Source organism: Varanus komodoensis, unplaced genomic scaffold (genome assembly GCF_004798865.1).
Source record: "Varanus komodoensis strain SLA01 unplaced genomic scaffold, ASM479886v1 scaffold2, whole genome shotgun sequence".
Lineage (NCBI taxonomy): Eukaryota > Metazoa > Chordata > Lepidosauria > Squamata > Varanidae > Varanus > Varanus komodoensis.
In genome coordinates this window covers 10,562,372-10,586,292 of record NW_025335568.1, presented here as the reverse complement: position 1 = coordinate 10,586,292, position 23,921 = coordinate 10,562,372, and the positions used below count along the sequence as shown (strand labels likewise).

The 23,921-nt window shown below is 44.6% G+C and overlaps 1 protein-coding gene across 1 annotated transcript in view; it reads left to right on the top strand.

Moving 5' to 3' along the window:
- PRKG2 (protein kinase cGMP-dependent 2) overlaps positions 1-23,921 on the top strand; it is a 57,365-nt gene that overhangs the window by 14,995 nt on the left and 18,449 nt on the right. The window contains exons 3-8 of the mRNA XM_044428933.1: positions 948-1,061; positions 4,364-4,469; positions 6,149-6,212; positions 12,591-12,668; positions 17,143-17,237; positions 19,695-19,763. Coding sequence (XP_044284868.1) covers positions 948-1,061; positions 4,364-4,469; positions 6,149-6,212; positions 12,591-12,668; positions 17,143-17,237; positions 19,695-19,763 — 526 coding nt within the window. The remainder of the gene's footprint in view (positions 1-947; positions 1,062-4,363; positions 4,470-6,148; positions 6,213-12,590; positions 12,669-17,142; positions 17,238-19,694; positions 19,764-23,921) is intronic.

The following is a 23,921-nucleotide window of genomic DNA, read 5'->3' as shown; positions in this document are numbered from 1 at the left end:
GAGAGATGCTCCATCAGGTTTTGTGGTCCCAAGCTGTGTGAGGGTTTATAGCCCCTTGACTCAGGCTTGGGAATGTGCAGGCAGCCAGGGCAGGTGGGCCAGAATTGGTGTTCAGGCCCCCGTTATCATTCTGTCTGCTGCACTTCGCACAGGCTGCAGCTTCCAAACTATTCAGCGGTAGCCCCACATAGAAGCCCAAAGATGCAAAAGTGCTGGATAAGCTATTAGATTGCCCGACTCTCTTGTTCAGTGGCATCTATTGTGGAAACGGCCCTCTCCTGCCATTGCACAGACATGGTGCATTCTCCAGTCGAATTGGTGGGGAGGGTCAGTCTTGCTGGACGTGCGCCAGAGAAGGGCCATTTCCTGGTGTAGCACCAAGGCTTTCAAGGGATGCCCGTAAATGTGTGCCCTGATTAGCATTTGGAAGTTGGGCAAAGTGCCTGTGTTCTGCCAGGGATCTGGAGGCTGCATATCAAACCGAGTGTTCACGCTCAGTTCAAGCCTCCAGCTTTGATTTTGCATCCCTCATTGTAGTGAGTGGACATCGCTGCTGCTCAGGGGTCACACACATGGCCTGAGTGCAAGACATTCCAGACTCAGACCCTCACTATCTCCAGGCAGGTCTGCAGATCACAGGGTGGCTTTGTGTTGGTCATTATCTTGTAACATAACTTACCTCGCAGGGTTGTTGTGAGGAGAAGATGAAAAGAAGGGGGACCTTGTAAGCTTCCTTGGGTCCTTTGCAAGGGGAAGAAAGGTGAGGTATAAATGTAATAATGTCTCATAAACAAACCCGCAGCAACTGTAATAAAAGTATGGTTCTTTTACAGAGTGATGGAGGTTTTTAACAAGAGTCTTGCTGAGGCAAGGAATAAACTTATCTGGGTCTGTGAATATCTGTATTATAACTAAACAACCTTTTTGGATATTTTCTCTCTCCACAGAAGGCAGACTGGAGGTCTTCCAGCAGAACAAGCTTCTCTCATCGATTCCGGTGTGGACAGCATTTGGGGAGTTGGCCATTTTATACAACTGCACGAGAACAGCCTCAGTGAAAGGTACGCGCTCCTACTGCTGCAAATATCGCAAAAGCAGCCAAGCAATTAAAAGGCTGTTCCTTACAGACCGAAAAGGAGATTTTTAGGACAAGGCAAAAGGGTAGAACCCAACAATAACGTGCATGAGCTTATTCTGGCACTTGTGAATAAAACCTACTTTGCACGGTTCGTGGAGGCTGCAGAGAGTGCAGTGCTGTGGCATGTCCTCCGTCCCTTCTTACCACATGTAGCCGAGGTTGCCAGTGGTAGCTAAAGCAGTGGGCAAAGAAAATCCCAAAATCAGAAGTAGCCATCTATGTAGAGAGGGAGAAGCTAAGTGGACCAGTGCAGGCACAGAAGGCAAACATCATTCCGGTCGCATCCATCCATGTATCATCTCTAAACCATGGGACATGATGGTTCCACTCTGCTCTGTGCTGGCCAGGTGGCACCTTGAACGCTGTGCCCAGTTTGGACATCACACTTAAGGGTTCAGATAAAGAGGAGCAAATTCTGGGAAGGGCAACAAAGGTGATCAGGACACCAGAAACTAAGTCCTGTGAAGCAGACTGAAGGGACTGGGTATGTTTAGCCTCCAGCAGAGAAAACTGAGAAGGGTTAGGACAGCATTTTGCATCTAAGGAGTTGTGGCTCAGAAGAGGGTTGCAGACTTGTTCTGAATCGTGCAGGCTGCAGTTGCAAGGTGGCAGATTTTGGCTGAACATCTGTCCATTCACAGCGGTTAGAGCCATGAGAAAACGCAGCCAACTACCTGGCGAGGTGGTTGCTGGAGGAGTTTGAGCAGAGTCAGGGATGCTTTGGCGCGGGTCCTGTGCTCAGTAGGTGGTGGCCCAAGTGGCCCCTCCCAGCTCCGTGAATCTGTGGCACCTGGGGGGATTGGGGGGCTGTTCTGATAAGTCCCTCAGAACACCCAGAAATGCTCTGATGAGCACCCTGTGATCGCCCGGCTTTCCAGTTTCCCGATGCTGACAGCATCCGCATGCCAATCAGATGCAGTCCGTGTTCAGAAAAGCAGCACAGAATGTTTCCTGCTAATTTCATCCAAGAGGCAGTGCCGTGCAGATGAGCTTATCTGCTGCAAACCTCTCCTTTTCTCTTCCTTTTCATGGAGTGCTCCTGGTTGTCAGCCAGGTGCAGCTGCGAGGTAGCTTTGAGCAGTTCTCGGTGCATATTAATGTGCGGTGTTGTCAGCATGACCGCTCTTACATCCTAAGCACAACGCCAGTGCTGTAAAGTCCTGGCAAGTTCAAGGGCATCCATAGGGCATACCTGTGAGTAATTCTTGCACAGGCTTGCAGTCTTCCTGTGCTTATAGGAGGCCTTGCGGATGGGGCTTCCATCATGTAACCACTCTGCTCCTTCGTGGACTTTTATGGGGCATCCTGGCAATGGAATCTTCCATTTGGAACCCTCCTGTGTTTTGCTACCTCTTTTAATGTCTTTTTTCTAACCTGGAAAAAAAACTGGTTAAGGAGGGAAAGATGGAATATCACCCCACCATGCCTTTAGATGAACGGAGAGGACCCTTTGTCTGGAAGTATCCTTTCTCTGACTTTTTCTGTCTTTCTCTGACTTTATATGGTGCTCCTAGAGTTACCCACTAAAAGACATTCCATCTTTTCCTCCTGAAGAGGGTGTTTTTTAGGCCGTAAGAAATGCTGGGGAAATAGGGCACAGTTACAGGTGGAAGTTGACAACATCTGGGTCCCCGTAACCATTCCATGAATGAGAAGGGCAATTGCATAATGAAAGGCTCTCTTGGAATCCTCCTAGAGGCAAGGAGGTTTTGTATGGCATCATGATGCGATGTGTCTGTCTTTTTGCTCACCATGCTTCAGGAAATGCATGGCAGGGTGATGGTATTAGAATAGAATGGATAAGAAAGTAGGAACGGGAAGATATGGAGCTCCTTCCGTCTGGCTTGCATAAAGCCTTGCTCCCTTGGAAATGCTTCTGTATATTGTCACTTTGGGAAATGGAACTTGTGACTTAGACCCAAGGAGAGGGGTTTTTACTCCAGATTTTTCAGCAGTGCTAGGGATGAAGATTAAGGCTCACTAAAGTCATCCATAATAGTAGGGATTAAAGGACAAGGCAATGGGGCGTAGTGGTCAGGGTGCAGGTGTGAGACTCAGAAGATGGGTGTTCAAGTCCCCACTCGGCTGCAAAGATCACTGGGTGATTCTGGCCCAGTCACTGACTTGCAGCTTAACCAGCCTCAGAAGGTTTTTGTGAAGATAAAGGGAAGAGAAAGGGGAGGAGGTTCATGCAAGCTGCCTTGGGTCTCTAGCAAAAGGAAAACGGGGGACTATAGATAAAATTTCTACAGGATGGCGTGGACATGGAACAAATAATAATATTCATTTATTTATTCATTCATTCAGACCGCTTCAGCAGTTAGCACGCCAGCAGTAACAAACTATGGTTGATTGGCAACACTCATTAAATCTCTTAAAAAGCAGTTTAATTCTTCTGCATTGATTTTTCTAAACACACCATGCCTACTGAGGTCATTTTTTCCACAGTGATAAAAGGCGGCAAAACATGTAATAAAGAAACAGTATTACAAAAAAGGATTTTTATTTGTATTTGGTTCTTTTCCAGAAAAGTTCAGGGCAACATACCAAGGGATTATCCAATTCTGCATCCCCAACCCCAGCAACTGAGACTGAGGGATATTAATTGGCCAGAGGTGGCTTACTCAACAGTCATGATGGAGGGGAAAACTCGGATTAAGGCATGCTGGGAGCTGTAGTCCACAACTGGGGAAGGCTGCTCCAACCAGTGCAGTATGCTACTAATTATCTTGGATACCAGCTGGTTCTGTTGAGATTGAAGAGGCTTCCGCATGCCCTCGTGTCACTGGAGGAGGGCAATATTTGAAGTGAGGCACTTTCCTCCACTACGTCATGGAATAGAAAGTGGAAAGTGCTGAGCTGCTGTTGCGCCTTCTCTCCAAAATGCTGTTGGTAATTGCATTGATTTATTGACAGCATTTATCAGCTGCCTTCCAATAAAAATTGCCAAGGGCAGGAAACAAAATAAAAGGCAGCCAGTTTCCCTGTGAAGCCAGCTTCTCACACCAGTGAGGTGTGAAACTGGTAGCAACACTCCATTGGTAATTCCTGCTGTTAAAAGGTGGAATAAAAATAGTACTGTCAGTGTGACACACACTCTCAGTTTCATGGAGAACATCAGAGAAAGTGATGCCTTCAGGGTATTTGGTGTCGATGGGCAACAGTTTTGATGCTGTAGAAATGCTCGTCCTTTCCGTGTTGTTTTTCTCCCCCTTGTCCCTAAAGCTGTCACCAGCGTGAAAACATGGGCGTTAGACAGAGAGGTCTTCCAGAACATCATGCGGCGGACGGCACAAGCACGACATGAGCAGTACAGAAATTTCCTCAGAAGGTAAATGCAGCATAAGCTTAAGTATTCCTTGAAGAGAAGCGCAATACATGTGGCCTTCAAGGCGGCGCTTGGGCAGGCGCATCATTTTTCTCATGGGGAGCAGAAGCTCAAGACGGTCACTGAATCAGTCGCCAAGTCAAGGGCCTTGCATTCTGAATGGGCGATTGAATTAATATGTGCTACCTCTTGCCCAAGCACATGGGCCTTTGTGGGCCCAGGAGCACATTTGGAATTTCGAGGGCTCTCACAGAAAGGCTGCCATAGAGTGGGAGGTTGCCCCTTCATACAAGGGTGGTCGTGGTGAGTATGGACAGACAAACTGGAAGGCAAACTGGTGAGGCTAGAAAATAGTAATTGGTCCGAGAACCTAGGTCTAAGGCAGAGCTTTGGTCTAGCTGTCAAATGCAAAGCCACCTTTCTGAACCCAAATGAAGACGCTGCTGGAGTTTACCCCTCTGCTTTTGAGTGTGCCAGTTTCCTAGTCAAAAATCTTTTTAAAATATCAACATAGTTCTTTGGAATAAAATTAGAAATCAGGAGAGTTGGGGAATCTGGTGGGCACCAAGAGGCAGGCTGGGTCATTGCGCATCGCACTGGACACCTGAGCTTTATAAAGTCCCCACCTGATTGATCGCTGATCGCTGGTGATGCTGCATGAGTAGGCCAACTACAGATATTACACAATCATAACACTAATGCTTAAACTGCAGAAGAAAGTGCGGCAAACCAATTGGGGGAGAGAAAGCTTTCTTAAATACCATGTAACTTATGGTGGTTCTCGTGTTCCACTACTAATCCTTACATCAGGGGTGCTTTCACAGGTACCCCACCAAGCTGTTGCTCAGTGGCCCGCCAGATCCCAGTACACACGCCCCTGTTTTGGCACCTCCATTCCTCACTCATTTGAGTTTCCCAGCAATCTCTTTTAGAGACTGCAGATTAGCAGGGCAAGATACTCAAGCAGTATTTTGTATTTATTTGTTTGTGTAATTTCTGTACTGCTGAACATTATGAAACATTCCTAAGTGGTTTCCATGTAAATATTAAAATCATAATTAAGCATTTAAAACACAATTTTAAAAAATGTTGCAATCACAATAATAATAGCATAGAATGCAGAGCAGTGCAGAAGTGGTAACACAGAACAGCACAGCTGATTTAATTATGGGCCAGGGAAACCCTGGGTGAGCAGGTGTGTTTTCGAGAGGCGTTTGAAAGATGCCAAATTTTCTCTCTCCTGAAAACACATCGAAAGAGCAGAGACAGGGCCGGCGTCATTGGGGATGCTGTTGGCCTCCTTGCTTTCCTGGAAACAGCCCAGATCACTGCTTTGGTGTTGTACAATGCGCTATCAAGGCAGCAGACTGAGATGTTTCTCTTCAGCATGTGATCCTCGGTTCACCGCAGCCCATGTACAGCTTCAGGCAAAAGCACCTGTGGCACCTGGGGCCAAAAAGGTTGCACACCCCTGCCTAACACGCCTGGCCCCTTTCATTTATGCATGGAGGAAATGCCAAGGATTGTGCTTGATATTTCTTATGCTTCATACCTTTAGCATCAGGATGTGTCACAGTGATTGAAGAATCCGGTTCTGCTAAAGCACTATTTTATCAAAAGAAAGAGGACACTCTGTGTACATACTGATTTAAATGTATGTGTTTTCTTTCATTTTTTTAAAGTGTGTCTTTGTTGAAAAATTTACCTGAAGATAAGCTGACAAAGATCATAGACTGCTTGGAAGTGGTAAGCACATGGGCCTCCAAAGAGTTTTCTTCTATTTTAAATTGTTAGCAAAATTATTGCAGAACAAAACCCTTTTTTTTCAAAGCTATTGGTTAGCTTGTTCATTATTCATTGCAGTGACTGGGTTCACACATTGCAAGCAACTGTGTGTGCTTTCTATGGTGCATGGTTTTTTGCCTGGATGTGCCTGACAGACGATCAGGTGGTTTCTACACACGTGTGGTTTCCATCCTTCTTGTTCAGTCCTGCTGCTGTTGGCACATATCCCATCAGCTGCCATGCCTGAAATTCAGTCCCACAGTGGATGGCTAGAACAGTTTCCTCATCAGCTGCCGCTCTTTCCCGGGGACTCTGTAGCAGCTGAATGCCAGGGCCATGGAAACCATAATGATGGGTTCGAACAATTAAAAAATGTATGCTCAAGTGAAGACAGCATGGAGCAGACTGTTTCTTATCATGGTTTCTAAAACCCAAAGGTACCATGCTGAAGTACCATGACTGAGTTCAGACATGACAGCACATCCAGCGCAAGAAACCACCATGGCTTGTTGCATTATGTGAACCCACCAGTGTGTTCTCATTAATCACAGAGCCTTAGTGTGTGTTATTATCAGGGAATGTCATACAGGATAGACAGGATAGACCCTTCCTTTCCTGTCCTAGGCCCCAAAACCCCAGACAGTCCTTTGCAATGCAGATCCTTACTAGCACTTCACAAGTGACAAGACAAGGCAACTCAAACCCTCCTCTAGCAACCTGAATGATAGCCTCTGCTCATGTAAAGAGAGTTGAGCCCAGACTGGGAACTTCTCCCCAGCATCTTCCCTTGGCGCTGCAGGCTGCATCCTCAGCGTGGTCCTGCTGGTGAAGACCAAGGTGGCAAGACCTGTGCAAGCCCTCTAAGGGGGCAACTCATCTCTCCCAGTGCCTGATCATGGGGTCAGGCACCAGGCAAGGCAACAGCATCCCCCCCGCCCATCTCTTCCGAAACAGGTCTGCCCCCACCGCCAGGCTGGACACCTGCAGGCAGCACCCTTGATGGCGCTTCAGAGGCTCCCCCCGCCCCCCGATCCTCATGTCCTCCCATTGCCTCTTCCTTCGTGTCCTCTTCAGAATCCGATGAGACAGGCCCTGAGAAAATCAGTGAAGACTGAATGCCTGGCCTACTTACTACAAGGATTTCTATCCACTTTAAGCTAGAGCAAGACTCAGCACAACAGATTCACGGTGCGATCAGCTGGGATTTGTCGGCTATGTTGAAACTGCCCGGAAAGATTTCCTGAACTGCATTATTGACTCCCTTTGTTACCACGTGAGCTTCAGTACCATCCAGTATTTCGTAGCTCCTCTCACCCCCTCTGCACACACATAGCCATGTTTTTTTCTGTCAAAATGTACATGCACAAAATGTACACATTAAATGTACTCTTAACGTGCTGATCGCCCACATACGGGGAAACAGGTCCCCCTCCCCTATTTATGTTAGGAACATTCAGATGTGCCAGTTCCCATCTGCGGACAATGTAGGGAATCTCTGAAGAAATGTGAAGAGATGGTGGGCTTTGTTTCTCAAACAGTTGTACCCCACATCATATTGCCTATTAAGGAGCGATTTCCACTGTTCCGAAAACTCTGTATACAGGCCCTTACGAGCACCTGAACTTGTGCTCTGAATTATGGCACTGATCTGTAAAATATTTGTTGTGAAGCTTACGAAAACCAACCAAGCTCCTACTTCTGCAAAATAATAAGACTGAATATATCAGTGAGAGCGACTGATAAAAACATCCACCTATCAACTTTATTGTGCATAGCCTGGGGCCTTTGCAATGTACAGAATCTTAAAACCAACCTTTTTTCGCCCTCTGCTGTGAGGATTCACCATCAACTTTTTAAAATTTAGAGCACATTGTGATTCTTAATATAACAAGATCACCGCCTCTTGGCTGCCTATGCAAATTGAGCTACCAAATACATGATAAAAATTGCATATCAGCCAAAACGCCTATTTTCAATTCCTGAGGCATTTGATCTGAGTACAGCTGATAGAAACTTTTGTCTAGGCTCTGCATACAGAGAACAGCATGGTAAAAAAGAGAGACAGATTTTCATTTTGGCTGCAACCAAATATGCATTTACACTTTGTTGCTGGAATTCTCTGCTATTTCCCATCAAGATACATAGAAAGTCTCTGCTGGAACCTACATTTAGGAAAGGCCATGTAAAGCTGCAAGAAAGTCAGTGATTCCATGTGGCATGGCCTAGCATGATTGACCTTACTGATAAAAACATTAGCGCATGGCTTTCAAAAATAAACGTCAGAATTCTCTGCCTGGCACAGTCTCCCTTCTTCATTTATATTTTCAACAGAACTAATTATTTGAAACCCAAGCAATTAGCACTAGTTGTTTTTCTTTTTTCTTTATTTATGTATTTCTTGGTGTAAATGAACAGATGGCTTTATATGTAAAGGGCTGATTGGAATTGCTGTGGGCATATTGGTTTATTATGCAGACTCTTATGTAAGCATCTCACTTTATGCTTCAGTAGAACAAATGCTACAAAAAAGGAACTCGTTGAGCTTTCTTCATCACCAACCCTGAACACTGTTTACTTGGAAGTAAATGCGCCATTTAATTCAGTGGAATTTATTTCTGCACAAGAGCTTTGCATTGTGACTTGGTGATGAAGAAATGTAATTTGAGATCTATTAAACGTGTTTTTTTGTGAGAGACCGTGCTCAGCATTTGTCTGTTGATTCTTATCTGCTCCCCTCCTTTCTTTTTGCTAGCAAAGCTAATTCCTAGTGTGAGTGACCTGAATTTCTTCCAAGCTAGCGCTTTGCAACACGTGCCTTCCATTTGGCAGGGAAATCTAACGAGACTACTGCCTATCTTCAAAGGATACAGCTACAATGATAGAGAGCCACCACTGAAACAATCATCTAGTGCACAGATTGTTTGAAGAGGTGGCCCTGACTGCGTGAGCAGCAACTCAGGCAGCTGGATGGGCCTGAAATGTTTCTAGAAGCACCAGCGCGGTGCTTCCCTGGACAGAGACAGGCTAGTGGTCCTTCTAGCTCAGTGCTGTCTGTGCTCACTGGCATGGATCCTCTGGCATTTCAGGTAGGATGGTTCCCCAGCCCCACCTGGATGTTCCAGGGGTTGAAGCTGGGACCTTTAGCAGAGCCAGGGAAGCTTTAGCATGCAAGTAGGGGCTGTACCACTGAGCCATGAGCACGGTGTTTCCCACAGGCCTTGCAAGTCCACCATTAGCTGGTGAGCTCATTTGGCCAGTCCAGTAGGAATTCCTCCAAGGATGTGGGTTTGAAGCCTGGGAGAGGCAGCCTGTCTTTGTCCCTTTGAGAGGAGGAGATTATAAGTGGGCATCTCTGGGTAGGTTTGGGAAAGTGCCCTCTGTGAAAACCTGGAGAGTCACCGCCAGTTCATGTAGACCAGGCATGCAGAACCTCTCTCAGCCCAGGGCCAAATTCCATTGTGGAGAATCTCGCAGTGGCTGCTTTCCAGTGGTGGGTGCTGCCAAGGGAGGAGACAGCAAGCAAAAATACCAGCATGTTTTAATGCAAGCCTCTTCTGCTAGCCAGTTTCCACCTGCTAGGATAGGGGAAAAACTGCTGGGAAACAATGTAATGACTGGGGGAAAGGTGGTGGAGCCCAGGCAGTGGCCATGTGGCCTTCTGGGGAATCCCAGAGAGCTGGATTCAGTCCTTGGGCTTGAACGTCTTCACAGCAGTACTGCCAGTACTGTAGAAGGCAACTTTGTGCGTTCCTGTGTGCACCTTCATCTCGTCTTGCGTTCGTGTCAGCTTCTTTACCATTTGCAAGGACCCTTGGATACGGTCTGAAGGGGTCCGTGCTAGAGGGGAGACTGCCCAGAGGCTTGGAGCAGGTTCTGAGGGCATTTCCACCCTACAGCATCATCCAGTTTAGATGCTTCCCTCTACACTGGAAATGATGCTCTGTGCAGAGCAGGGAGGAGCAGGCTACTCCTCAGGCTTCTTCCCGTGGAGCTATGATGGCTCACCTAGCGAGGAAGCCACCCCTTCGGCCAGGCCGGAGATGCTTAAAAGAAGGGTGGGGGCTTTGTTTTTTGCACCGGTGGCGGTGCTTGCAGACTCCCCACCCCCCACCCCCGGCAGCTGTTCGTAGGACATGTGCAGGCAGTCGGTATGAACTCTTGGCAATGGTGTGCTTGTCCTCACAAGGAAATAGCCGACGTGCCAATTATAAGGAGATAATGGGAAAAGTTACCTTCTCAGAGAAGTGACTTCCTGAACCGTTTGGAAGACAGAATAAATATCGCACCGTTTCCTGAGTCTGCTGAGACGAATGCACTTGGGACGAAGCCAAAACACGCTCCTGCTATCCACCCACACACTGCTATTATATTTCTCTTATGTCTCCATCTCATGGGAAAGCACTCGGGGATGGCTGACTGCTAAAGACAACGTAATGTAGATATTAAAGATAGAAAAGATGATTGGGGAGTCTGTGGTCCCCCAGATGTGGCTGGACTGCAGTTCCCATGATCCTGGATCACTGGCCATTCTGGCTGGGGCTGATGGGAGCTGTAGTCTGACATCTGGAGAGCCACCGGTTCCCTGTTCCTAGCATAGAAGAAGATTGATTGATGGATTGCATTTATACACCACCCCAATAGCCCAGAGGGCTCTCTGGGTGGTTTACAAACATTAAAACCCCAAATACAATACCCAGTCCTAAACAAATAGATTGGCTACACCGCGACTGAAGATGGAGGGATAATGCTGATATCAGGTGCCTTTTGCAGACTCAGAATTTAAAAATGTGTACTATTAGGTATGTGAATTGGAAGCCTGATCGTATTCGTGTTATTTTGGCGATTGTTACCTTTTGATTAAGTAAACATGCATTGAAGACTGTTCAGAAGCTGAACGTGTCTCCTTCAGTTTATTGGCTTGGATCCATATTTAATCACCCCCAGAGAGGACCCAAGGGGACTTAGGTGAGGCAGTGGGTTAAGGCATGACAGAGTATGGGAATTCTGCTGGTTCTGGGTAGGGTCCTTGAGCAGCACTCCCTCAAGGGCCTCCCTCTCTCCGTGACTCTGCCTCTCATGGACACGGTCACCAGCTTCTAATGCTCCTCCTCCTCCTCATCAGTGCTGCCACTTGCTTGCTTGTCAGGCAGGGAGCCAGAGAGCCAGTCAACAGAGGGACCCTTCTTTTCACCCTCACCTGTTGTCTGGGCCACAGTGAGAGGCAGGTCAATAAGCAGGTTGCTGGGGCGGGGGGGAGCAAGCCAAGGCTCTTCTGCTGGGGTGTAACCCCCTGTTAGGCACCCAGCCATGCCTGCCCTGAACTGAACCATCCCATAACCTTACGAAGCCAAGTTCTGTGGAAGTCCTGCATAAGGCAGCAACCTTTACTTGATTAATTTATTAGTTAATCAAAAAATCCTTTCAGTCAACTAAAAATCATGCTTAATTGGAGAGTGCATTGTACAATTTATTTAGTATTTTAATCCATTTTACTTATTCACATATGAAGTATCTTCCATCTATAGCCTTTATCCTAAAAGAGGAATTTCAGCTTCCATCACACACCAAAGACAATGTCTCCCAAAGAACTGCTGCAACATGTACATCTATTATCCTTTTCCCCCTTTATGGTATACCGATTTATGCTAAATTAATGTCTTTCTTGGCTAAGTAATTCAGTACCGTGAATTTGATCAATCTTCTAAGCATTTCTTTAATCAGATGACAGCCAGAGTTTTGGCTTTACCAAATCTAGTCTGATTTAAACTTGGATGCTTAAGTAGAACCCCAGACAAGTATAATTTTCCTTACATAGTAAACACACCGATATAAGTGACCCCCATATCACCCAGTTCATACTTAACATCTGTCTGTTTTGCTTTTCTCACCTGTAAGCTGTAGTCATTCAGCAGCATGCGGGCCAACAGGTCTTTGCAGTTTGCTGCAAAGAAAATGCAGGCAAGGGGGCAAGATGTATTGCCCTTGTCTCCTCTCTCCTTCCAATTGCAGCTTCAACTTTTTCAGCCCTGGCTTCCTAGAGTGTGTATTGTTTTTCCTATTTCACCACACACTGCTTTCCTGATGCAGAAACTCTGCAAACAAGGCAGTAGTTAGATAACACAGAGATGATAGCTCGGAGGTGTAGGCTCCAATCTACTGTTTTTAAGCACAATATTTATCTAAGCCTGAGCTGTGGGCTTGGTGTGAATTTGAATAATTGTCTGTATTAAAATCAACAATGTGCTATGAAATGCTGATTTTTTTTAACTTTAGGCACCTGGAAAGAATCTAAATCACTTCCTACATCCTCATATAATCTCCATTCTTTCTGCTTCATAGGAATACTATGACAAAGGTGATTATGTTATCCGGGAGGGAGAAGAAGGAAACACCTTCTTTGTTATAGCCAAAGGGAAGGTAAGACACCAAGTAAGACGAATGACCATATTTGCCAAAGGCTCTGCATGTGAAGCTGTGTTTGTTAGTTTGTAAAGTAGATACTACCATCAAAATAGATGTCTGATGTGTCTCCTCTAGCAAGTAGTCAGTGTGACAATGACACCCACAGGTAAATGTGAAAATATTAGGAATTAGCCAAGGCAATTCAAAGGTACCAGTCTATACAGAAATGGACTGGCAGAAATAAGACAGAACTCTTCTCCGTCTTGGGCTTAAGCAAGTTCTTCTTAGGTCTCATATGTTTTTCTAAAGTTAATCCCGCAAAGATCAGTAGGCATTTAAACTTGGCCTTTCAATCCTTTGACATAGAAGGCTTGTAACCAAGCTCAACAGCCATTTCAATTATTTCAGTAACCACAACAGTAAGCAATAATCATAACGGTTTGTTAGGCATCAGGGCCCAAACCAAGGACTCTGGCTGCAGCACCCAAATGGGAAAACCCTATGCAACCCTATGCTTATTTGGACAGGAAAACATGGCCTGTAAGACCCAGCATGACTGGCCACTCTGGAAAAGCTTCCTGGGAAAGCTGACAGTACAGAAGGCCTTCTAGCTGGATTAGATGGCACAAGCTCAGCTACAGTTCCCCCTCACCCACCCCATTGATTGCAGGAAATAAACCGCATCCCTTAAGCCCAGAAGGAAACCCCTGATAAGAACATTTCCCCCCTTTCTTGCTACAAAACCTAACCATCAACCTGTCTCTGCTCACAGCATCCATTTCTGGCCCTTTGAATCCTAGCTGGTCTTCTTGGAGTTTGACTGTTTTGGCTTGTTCATACCACATTATTTGTTCCTGGGCGTACTGTACAAAGAGGCATTAAAGCTAATAATAAAAGGTCCTTTGTGAGCCTCCCAGAGACATTTTAGTAATGGGGCTATAAATAAATAATAAAGAAATAAAAATCAATAAAAGGAGGAAACAGCAACAACACAGTGCTGGCATCTCTGGCCAAAGAATTCCAGTTCTGATCTCCGTGCAAGGAACACGGCAATGTCCAACAGCCTTTGAATCTGAGAAATACAAAATAGATAGGAATCCAGCAGGTTATTAAGTCTGAACCTTTCCTTTAGGTGAAGTTGCTCAGTACCTAAAGATTGGGTTTCCAGGTGTGCTCTAGGAAACTCTGGGATTCAGTGGAAGCTTTCCATTGACTGTCAATTGTGAAAGATGAGGTTTCATGAAAAATTCGTCTGCCTCTGGTTGTCCATTGCAATGTATAGCCACAGGGCTGCGCAAACTCATAGACTTAGGTACATGCCAGGTAATTTTGTGAACTGCATGAAAGATGAAATGGTTTCTTGGCAGACAAATGGATATGTTCCTTAGAAGTAAGGCAGTGAAAAACCCTCAACAAAGGTCTCAGAGAGGAAAGTTCGAAGGTTTATCTGGCCAGGGCAACTTCTTTTATATTGTTATTTATTTTATATTGTTAATTTTATATTGTTATTTTTGTATTTTATTGTATTTTATTGTGTTGTAAGCCGCCCCGAGGCTTCGGCAAGGGGCGGCATAGAAATGTTTTAATAAAATAAATAAATAAAATAAATAACCCCGAGTTTTTACACATTCTGGATCATGGTGAGCCAACATGCTAGATCATTTGGCTTTCTTGCTCCTACCTGGCTTCTCTTACCAGTGGGAGGAATTAAATGAGCCAGGAGCATCCATTCTCAGCTTGGTTAGCATCACACTTGAACCAGGAAATCTGGCATATTTTGTCTACAACAAGCCAGAGTTGTAATCCATACAAAAACACAGGATTACAGCTTTGACTTCAGATGAGCCAAGGCAGAATTCTGGGTTTGGATGTAATGCTAATCAAGGACAGGGTGTTCAGATTGCACGAACCAGTAAGATGGTTCATTTACAGTAACCCAGGAATTAAATACAAACAAACAAGAGTTACCATTGTATACAATTTGTGCCACACTTTTTAAACCTATTTCTTTGAATATCCTTGAGATAATTCTTTCTACCTGATGAACCAGTGCTAAATGCCTAAAACTCAATATGGCATACAACTCTATCAGAAAATAGCCTTCCCCAGCCTTCTGGTAGTGGTGTGTGAGGAATCCAGTCTGGGACTGGGGATTGGTCAGATTTTCTCAGCTTGGTATCCTGGACTCCGGCTCTGTTTTTTCTCTGTCTTAAGTCCAACTTGTGCCAAGCATTTGTGTGGGTGTCCAGCTGGAAGTGAGCACAACCATCAGGTATTATATAAACTAGGGAGGCCTGCTTGTACACACGCTGCCTGGCACCTGCGTATCTGCTGTGCAAGCAGAGGCTTGCTTCCACGCACATGACTTGTGGGTTTTGCATCCTTAGCAGCAGCATAATTCACTGCAAAGAAGGGGCCTGCTAGCCTTCCCAAGTGTTCATGGACTTGATCTTGGCTTGGCTTGCTTCCTAGGCCAGGGCCTAGTGTGGGAAGGAAGTCTGGCAAGCACAAAAGATCGGATTCTGAGCGGATCTTTGCATCATTACCCTCCAGATGTTTTGGACTTCAGCTCTCAACAGCTTCAGCCAACATGGCCAGTGGTCAGAAGTTCTTGGAGCTGTAGTCTAAGACAGGCAGAGACTACCAAGTTGGGGGAAACTATTGTAAAGTTTTCAATCAGATCATGCGTCCAAGTTTCAGAAGTAGTTTGTGATGTGGCATGGCGGTGGAGGATAGGTGTTTAAAGGTCAAAGGTCATAATCCCAATGGATGCTCACAGGCCTTCAAGCCTGCCCAAAATAACTCTCTGGATCTCAGCCACAGTCTTCCAAAGCTGCCTCATTATTTCTTTAACACCCAAAAGAAATATTTCCTCCCTCTTCTGCAGAGGGTGAAGAGACTTAATCAAAAAAACATTTATGTGCTAACGAATGGAGAACAAACAGATCAGCAATTGTGCGGGGATACAGACAGATGGTGCATTACCAATTGGCAAGCTCCAGAAATAAACACTTATGCAGTGTGCTTACAGGAGACACGCAAACTTGCCCCCCCCCCACCCCCAGCACTGAGTGCTGCTCAGGAAGTTCACCTACTGAATCTGGGAACTGACAAGTCTGGTCCCAGAGAAAATCAACCGGGCTTTTGCAAGACATTTTAAACGAGTGGCAAGGCAGAGATTCCAAATCTTGCTGCAATTGATGCATGTTTTAAAACGTACAAGGAGCTTTGCTGGTTCAGAGCAGACGCCAGTCTAGCCCAGTAGCTTTTCCAGAGTGGCCAGTCATGCTAGGTCTTGCAGGCCATGTTTTCCTGTCTGAATAAGCTTAGGGTTGCAGTGTTGCTAATTGAATGGACTTGCCAATGGTGCAAAAGATAAGTCTTCCTACTTTTGCTTCTTTCCTGTTTGGAAAAAGTAGTTTCAGGAAGTAAAACTTGGAGTGACGAACTGGTGAGCTGGGAAGAGGCAAACCACATCTGTGCCATCTCATGGTGCCCTCTTCTGAAGCTACATTCCTTCCTGAAACAAGCAAGCAAGCAGAAATCACTGGAGTTTTGTTACAGGGGTTATATTTAAGGTATACATTTAGCACAATATTAGTTTAAAAATAAATAAAATAAATAGTTAGGATCATTTAAAAACGAACCCTCATGAAAGTCAAAAGCAAGAACTATTGGGCTAGAACACTTCTCCTTGGGGTGTGAATTTTCTGCTTGTAGGAGGGTATTCTGAAATCCAGTCTAAAATGGTTCAGTCCATTGTACCATCTCCAGACTCCACCATCTGCCACCTGTTACATTGTTCATTAGGTACTTTGGAATATTTGGATAAAGTCTACCACCACATTTTTCCTTTGCCACTTTTTAGACCCCCTGCTCAGAGCAGCAAAATGCATAAATTTGCACACCAAAAGGAACTGAAAAGAAAGGGTATTGGAGTCTGCCAGCTTGAAATGAGCAGACTGATGGGCAGAATGCCTGTGTTCCCAGTGTTTCTGCTCCACCTGCAGGACCCAGTGCCAGTGCGAAGCTAGCACAGAAAATCTATTTTCCAGAATGGGACAGGTCATCTGAGATCATTTCTGCAAGCTGTACTGGCCTGTCCCATTCTGGAAACTAGCATTTTTCACTCAACCCTTCTGGATACTTGGTTTCAGTTGTGCCAGTTGTGAGCTCTGCTGATATGTGGGCAGAATGAGATGCTGTCCAACATCTGGAAGGCTGCACACTTCTGGGTAAACACAGATGCTTCCTTCCAGTTTTTTAAAATGTGGGTCTGGTTTCAAGAGGTAGCAACAAAAGTGTTGTTTTTGTTACATTCCTTGATTCAACCCCACCTGATAAAGATCTGCAGTTTGCTACCTCTTGCTTAAAAGACTTTACTGCTTATTTTGGCTTGGGGAACTATGACAATGAATTCCATGAGTGATGGATCAAAGGAAACTAGAGGTTTTGTGCAATTTGTGACCTGTAGCTTTCCATTTTCTAGGTTAAGGTTACCCAGACCACAGATGGGCAGGCACAGCCCCAGCTGATTAAAACATTGCAGAAAGGAGATTACTTTGGGGAGAAGGCTCTGATCAGGTTAGCTCAAACTTACTTTTGACTCACAAACATTCATGTTTGCTTTCAAAAATCTGTTGTTTTTTTTTCAAAGTGGAAAACACCAGGAATTCATGAGTGGAGCAGAGACTAAGAATATAAGGTGTGGACTTAGTTCAGGAGAAATGACCTGTGATGCAATCCCGTTGGCATACCCAGAGCCCTCCAATGTGGAGGATTGCAGGCGTCCTGCAGAACATGGAACGAGCAGGGGTCTCCCATTGCAAAGCACTTCGATGGCCAGTTGTGGCCGTTTCCGTCAGAGTTTCAGACGGGGAGGGCAGAAGGCTGAGGTGTCACCAGAATACATCCTGTCTTGGCTGCACCAGGCTCTTCCCATTCCTGCCTCCTAGAATGCCAAAGGATCCTAAAAGCTCTTCTCTGAACTGGCTAGTGTGGTCTTGGAGAGGCAGCCAGTGCAGGTCTTTGCACGCCAGCTATGAGGTTGGAGTGATTTCTCAGCCTTATAGCTGGGAGTCCAAACAGTCCTGTGGCCTTCTAGCAGCTGTCTGGTGACCATGTCATCTGGAGCCCCAATTAACTTCCATGAATGAGGCAGGATGATAACTCCATAGAGTGTGGCCTAGTGGTTAAGAACGCAGGGCTGGGGCTCAGGAGATCTGGGTTCTAGCCCCCGCTCAGCCATGGAGCCAACTGGGTGACTTTGGGCCAGTCACAGACTCTCAGCCCAGCCTACCTCACAGGGTTGTTGTTCTGGAGGTGGGATTTAGAGCAGCAGCAGCAGAACAATATAAGCCACTTTGAGTTTTAAAAAAGTGGGATATAAATCTAATAAATAAATCCATAAAATGCCTTGTCTGGAAGTAAGTCAACTTTCTTGCTGTTATACCTGAAAGGATGGATATTCATACTACCAGTTTCCTCTCGTTTGCTGTCTTTAGTGTCAGCGCATGAAGCATTTTCTCTGTGTTAAATTCTTTCGGATTTGGCAACCTGGAGATAGTCCACTTTCTAGTAGATTTTATGGAACTGAAATGGCCAACCTCAGTTCAACATGCCTGCATATCATAAAAGTGCAGCCTCTTGTAAAACTTACTCAGTATGTTGCAATTCGTCCTTGGGCTCGTGCAAGAGTTAACATGAAGTGAAACAAATGCCACATCAGTGGGTTGCTTTAAAGCCACCCAAATCATACAGATTCAACACTTAATGACAACACAGAGGTGAAAAGCCTGGGGAGATGAAGAAATGGTGATTAGGTCTAATTACTGTTCTTAGTGCAGGCTTTCACTTCAAGCAGAAGGTAGTGTTACAGATATTCAAAGCATGAAGTGGAATTTAGCAAAGAAAAGAACAAAAATGCAGGAAGTTCATTTTCCCCTTCTGCCTTCATTGGATTTTCAGTTATTTGGCCTGTTCCATTGCTGTAAGATCTTGATTGCAAAGATTTAGAGGTTCGTTCCAAACAAAGTTTTCTGTACTGAATTTTACGTATCCAGTCAACAGCTTAATTAACAACACTGTGATCGTCTACAACTGGAGTACAGAAGCTCAGGGCTGCAGTTCCACCCTGGCCTCTTGAGTTTCCCTAGAAGGCTTCATCTCTTTCTTGCCATCCATCTAAGGATTGGTGATTTCTTGGCTTCTGTGAGATTTCCCTCTATTCTAAGATCTTGCAATGCCTCTATTTCTTAGTTACTGGCAGTAAGAGCTTTAGGAAGCAATCCTGTAGCCCTGTGACATCATCTGGTGACTCATAAGGTACTTTAGAAGACAGATCTGAGGTGGGAAACGGAGCTCCAACCTCAGAGCTGGGAATCCATGCTCTGACCTGTCTCCCCTTTTCACAGCTGGTGCCAAAAAAACCCCCCAAAAAGCTGTTCCAGGTGACTTGACCTTGGGGAGGAGGAATGTTATCTGGAGGTGGGAAGTACAAGAGATTAACTATCCTGTGCCTTCTGCAGCTTCCTCCTCTCCCCCTCCAAATTTCTCCAGCTAGATCAGTTTTAAGCTGCCTAGCAAAAATGCGGAGCAGGAGGAGTTGACCAAAAAGCATCGCTGGCACTCCTCCGATTCTGCATAGGTTACCCATGGTATTCTGAATTTTGAGGTTCAGCGGCATCCTGATTGGACTACAGCCTAGTATTTTGATCCCACTGAAATACAGCTCCTGAATGCAACTCCCAAATGGAATTCATTCCTTGGACTAATAAAGGTTCTGCACCCTTGCTGTCAACGCTTGAAGACATCTGTGTCCCACAATCCCCTGTAGGACGTGCTCCCAGATAAATGTGAATAGGATTGTAGCCTGCTATATACTGTTTTCATTGGTACGCAAGCATTCTTACTGGGTGAAGAGATTATTAGTTTAGAAATGTTTCACTGACAGGAATCAACAAATTTGATGCATAGTGCCTTAGTCTTTCTATGGCAAATCAGTTCTGCAGGTGCAGTACTTTGATCTGTTTTCATTTACAGTGATGATGTTAGGTCTGCTAATATAATTGCTGATGAAAATGATGTGGAATGCCTTGTCATTGACCGAGAGTAAGTAATCTTTTCCTTTGTTTCCTTCTTCCCTTTAATTTATCAAATGCTTCCATGCTATATATCAACAATAAAAACCTTCTACTTTTCCCTAATCTCTATTTCTCTTCCTAATGATTGTTGATTGTATTTATTGATTTTATATCTGTGCCAAGATGTTTCCAGATTTTTAAGGTAATTGTATGATTGTTTATTTGTTTTGGAAGCCACCCTGAGGCTTTTTGTGAATGGGGCGGCATATAAATGTTCCAAATAAATAAATAAGTAAATAAATGTAAGGATCTTGTTTCAGTCTGTAAGTTTATAGTATATTCATTTTTACTATTAAGAGGCATCTTTTTCTATCATAATCCCATGGCGATGATTGTTGTCAAACTAACAAAGTTGTGGGGAAGTCTCCAATGAACCTTGACATTATAAGCCCAGACGTTTGTGGAGTGGGGGAGAATTGTGACCTCCTTTCCTATAAATTCCCATGAGATGAATGCAAAATATAACCTTTGAGTAGGAAAAAATATACATTCCATGAATCTACCTTTAGTGAAAGATTCTTAAATATTTTTACAATATTACCAAAATTGTGGTAGTTGCTAAATATGTCTCCTGTTCAATATTGTATTATAGTATATTTAAAAAGAAGAACAAAACCTACAGGCAAAAATGTCCCATGGATTGCACTAGGAGAGATTGAAATGAATGGAGCTTAGAAATGTTAATTGGTTGGATGAGGGTCTAAACAAAAAGTATACACTAAGTCTGAGTAAGTTTGAAACATTTAATAGAATGTTTTAATAAAATAAATAAATTTAACTTCATTTATCAGTGAGGGAGTCAGAAATTTGCAATGTAAATATTCTACAGTATTTTTTTCATGCTGAGTTCATTTCTAGTCTAGCAAGATCTCAAAGTCTAAGCAGACTTGGTGGAAACCATGAGATTGGGAGTTGTGGGGACACTAGATAGTCGAATAAGGACTGAACATAGTGGTGACAGAATCCAGCCTGTCGACCTGACTGTTGAGACGAAAAACGGAGAGAGGGACTGGAATGAAAAGATTGTGTTTTTTCATCTTTTAAGGCACTATCCTATGCATGGTTAGGCAGAACCGAACATGACAGACTAGGGTATGCTTCAATATATATGACTTTTTGTGGGTTCAGCTTGCATGGAAATACACCTATAGCATTCCAGAATGGTGTTTGCTTTAGCCTGCAGCTGCAAACAAGCATAGTGCAGTCACGCCATAGAAAACAGCTATGAGTGAACTGGGAGAAAGGCAGTTTATGTGATTAAGCTGATGACTAATTATGATACCATGTTCAACTCCATAAATATACTTTTGGGACACCTGGAGGATTTTGTAAGAAAAGAACATCGAGTTCTCATGTGGACCTTGTTTGCAGCAATGAAGATTTTTATTGCCTCTAAATGACAAACTCAGACTCTTCCAGCCATTGCAGAGTGTTTACAAGAAACGCGGAGGAATCTCTGAGAAGGTGAACATTACTGAAATGGGTCTGATAGGAAGCAGGAAAAGTAAATTTCTTTTTTGAAAGGCTTCAGTTTGGTTTTGGATGGTTTGGTACAGTAGGGGCAGTCTTCCTCAGTCTTATGCCCCTCAGGTATTTGGTATTTCAAGCCACATCAGCCCTAGCCAGCACATCCTGTGGTGGGGAATACTAGGGGTTGTTGAAGGGGCCTAATGGAGGGACTTTCTAGTACCATTCTCATATTGTAATGCCGATCCTAACGCTTTCCTTCCTTGCACTGACTTTTCTTAGCTTCATTTCTTGTACCTTGAATGTATTGTTCAGATACTTAGTGATATGCCCATGCTGTAAGAACTAGCTGTTTCATTGAAGCATGAGCTTTTATAGGCAGTAGATGGCTCCTTCAGATGTATGGAAAGGACTGAGATGGCAACAGATTTATGTAGGTCATTGAAATTCTTAATTTAGTGTATTTTTATTCACAAATAAAATGTGAATGCAAAAATTGCATACAAGTTTTCTTGCTGGAACACAGCAAATCCACCTAAGAAGTCTAATGAATATTCACCAGATATCTCTGGAAGATCACAAGGGAAATGTAAAGGTCGTGGCCTTATATTATTTATTTGAGAAACTGATAGCCAGGGGAATTCTGCCTCTGCACAGTAAGGTCCAGTTTACTTACTGAGTGATCCTATGGCCCTTAGACAGCATCTAGAGAGCCACAGCTTTTTCCAGATTTCCAGCTCTGGGGTTGGAAAGCAGTTCTACATTTGGAGTGCCCTCTTCGCCTTGCAGCTGGTGCAGAATAGCCATGCCAGCTGCTTCTCCGAGGTTGGAAGAGCAACCTCAGCGGAGTGTAGGGGTGCTTCTCTGGGTGAGCAGTGGAGAAGACAGGCACCACCAAGATTAAATGTATCATTCCTGACAGCTCTGAAGCACCACATTTAGCCAGCTGACATCCAACTTCCAAGTGGGAAAGAACACGCTGGGCCCATTTGTTGGCCAAATACCCACCAACAGCTATTCAAGCAAAACACCCCCAAAGGCGAGCAGCCTAGCTGAAGGTGCATTCCACTTGCATTGCCCCAACTTCTTCCTGCCTTGACAACCTGACTTCCTAGCTCTTCCTTTTCTCTCCAGTCCCTTCAAATGTGTGTCTTGTCATCCTAGTTTTGTAAGACTGTCTCTGCTTTTCTGTTCATTTGTTTCCTGTAAGCCACTTGGAAAGGCAATAATTGTCTTAAAAGCAGAGTGAAAATGTAAATATGCCGCATAGGCCAGAAGCAGATACACAGTACTGATCGGGTCATGGAGGACCTCACATATTTATTTAGGCTATTTTTATTCCGCCCTATACCATTTGTCTCTGAAAGGCTTACAGTGTGATAAACAAACAATAAATACAGCAATCAATAACACAATAACAGCAATCATAGTGGATGAATGGAAGGAGTTCATCATGCAAGCATTGCTTGACATTGATGCTAACCAGAATTGGTGTCACAGTGTTGGGGGCAGGTTCTGGGAATGTTGCAATGTTGATGGAAAACATTTTGAGTACCTAAGAGACTAAACACAACCCAGTCGGTGCGGTATGCCTACTTTTGGCCCACCCTGCGCAGCAAATCAATTAGAGGAAGATATGGGCAGTCACCCAACTTCAGACCTTCCTCTTTGACCCAGGGACCGAGTATGCAGGGATGGGGTAGGGGCTTGCATGTCCACCTTGGCCCCTGCATGAACAGGTGGAGGAAGGCTAGAGATCTGGAGCATGTAAAAGTGAATGCCATTATTACTGAGATATAGAGATGGATGGATGTTGGACGTACCATTTGATTTTGTAGCACAAACGTGTTACATGACTTTTAACCTACCAGCCTGAACACAACCTCCCACTGTTGTGGGTGGAATGCCTTCTCTAAGGAAGCTCGTCTTGCTCTCTTATCCATGCAAGCTGAAAATTTCCTAAGGATTTGCTCAAGTGTTTTTGAATTGCATCACTACTCTTTGTGTCATGGCACTGTGTGGCCAGATTGCATTGGTTTTATTAATGTTGCCATTTCTCTGGGTCGTCTCAAACCTTAACCATCCACCTGTGGAACAGAAACTGCTAGGAGAATGGTTTTCCGTTCCCCTTTGTGCCTCTGGAGTAGATGTCGGAGCACCTGGCAGGCTGTAGTGGGGAGGAGAGCAAGGAAAGGTCTCATCATATGTACACACAGGTGATTGAATTGAAAGCAGTGCTTTTACCTTTACTTGCGTTTCTGTGTTCCTCATTGTAACTTTATTATTGATCAAACACTGCCCTGTGGATTTTATACTGAAGGGTGGCCTAGAAATTATCTAAAATAGATGGGTTCTGGCCTGACGGTTGCTGACGGAGCCCTCTTGTATTTGCATTTCCAGGCAGACAGCAAAAATGGGAGATTAATCACACTGCAGGACAGCCACGCTATATGGTTGCTCCGAGTTCGGTTTGGTGGATCACAAGTTGTATCTGCCTGTCATAGAGTGATAATTGCCTGCAATCCTGTTCAAACTTGGAAAGATGCGGTCAGATTTTCCAGTGAATTAGTGTACTGCAGTCTGGTGGAATGATTGCCCATGAAAGCTTTTCTGTTCAAGCACAGCGTCCTGAAGGTCAACTACTGCAGTGTCCTGAATT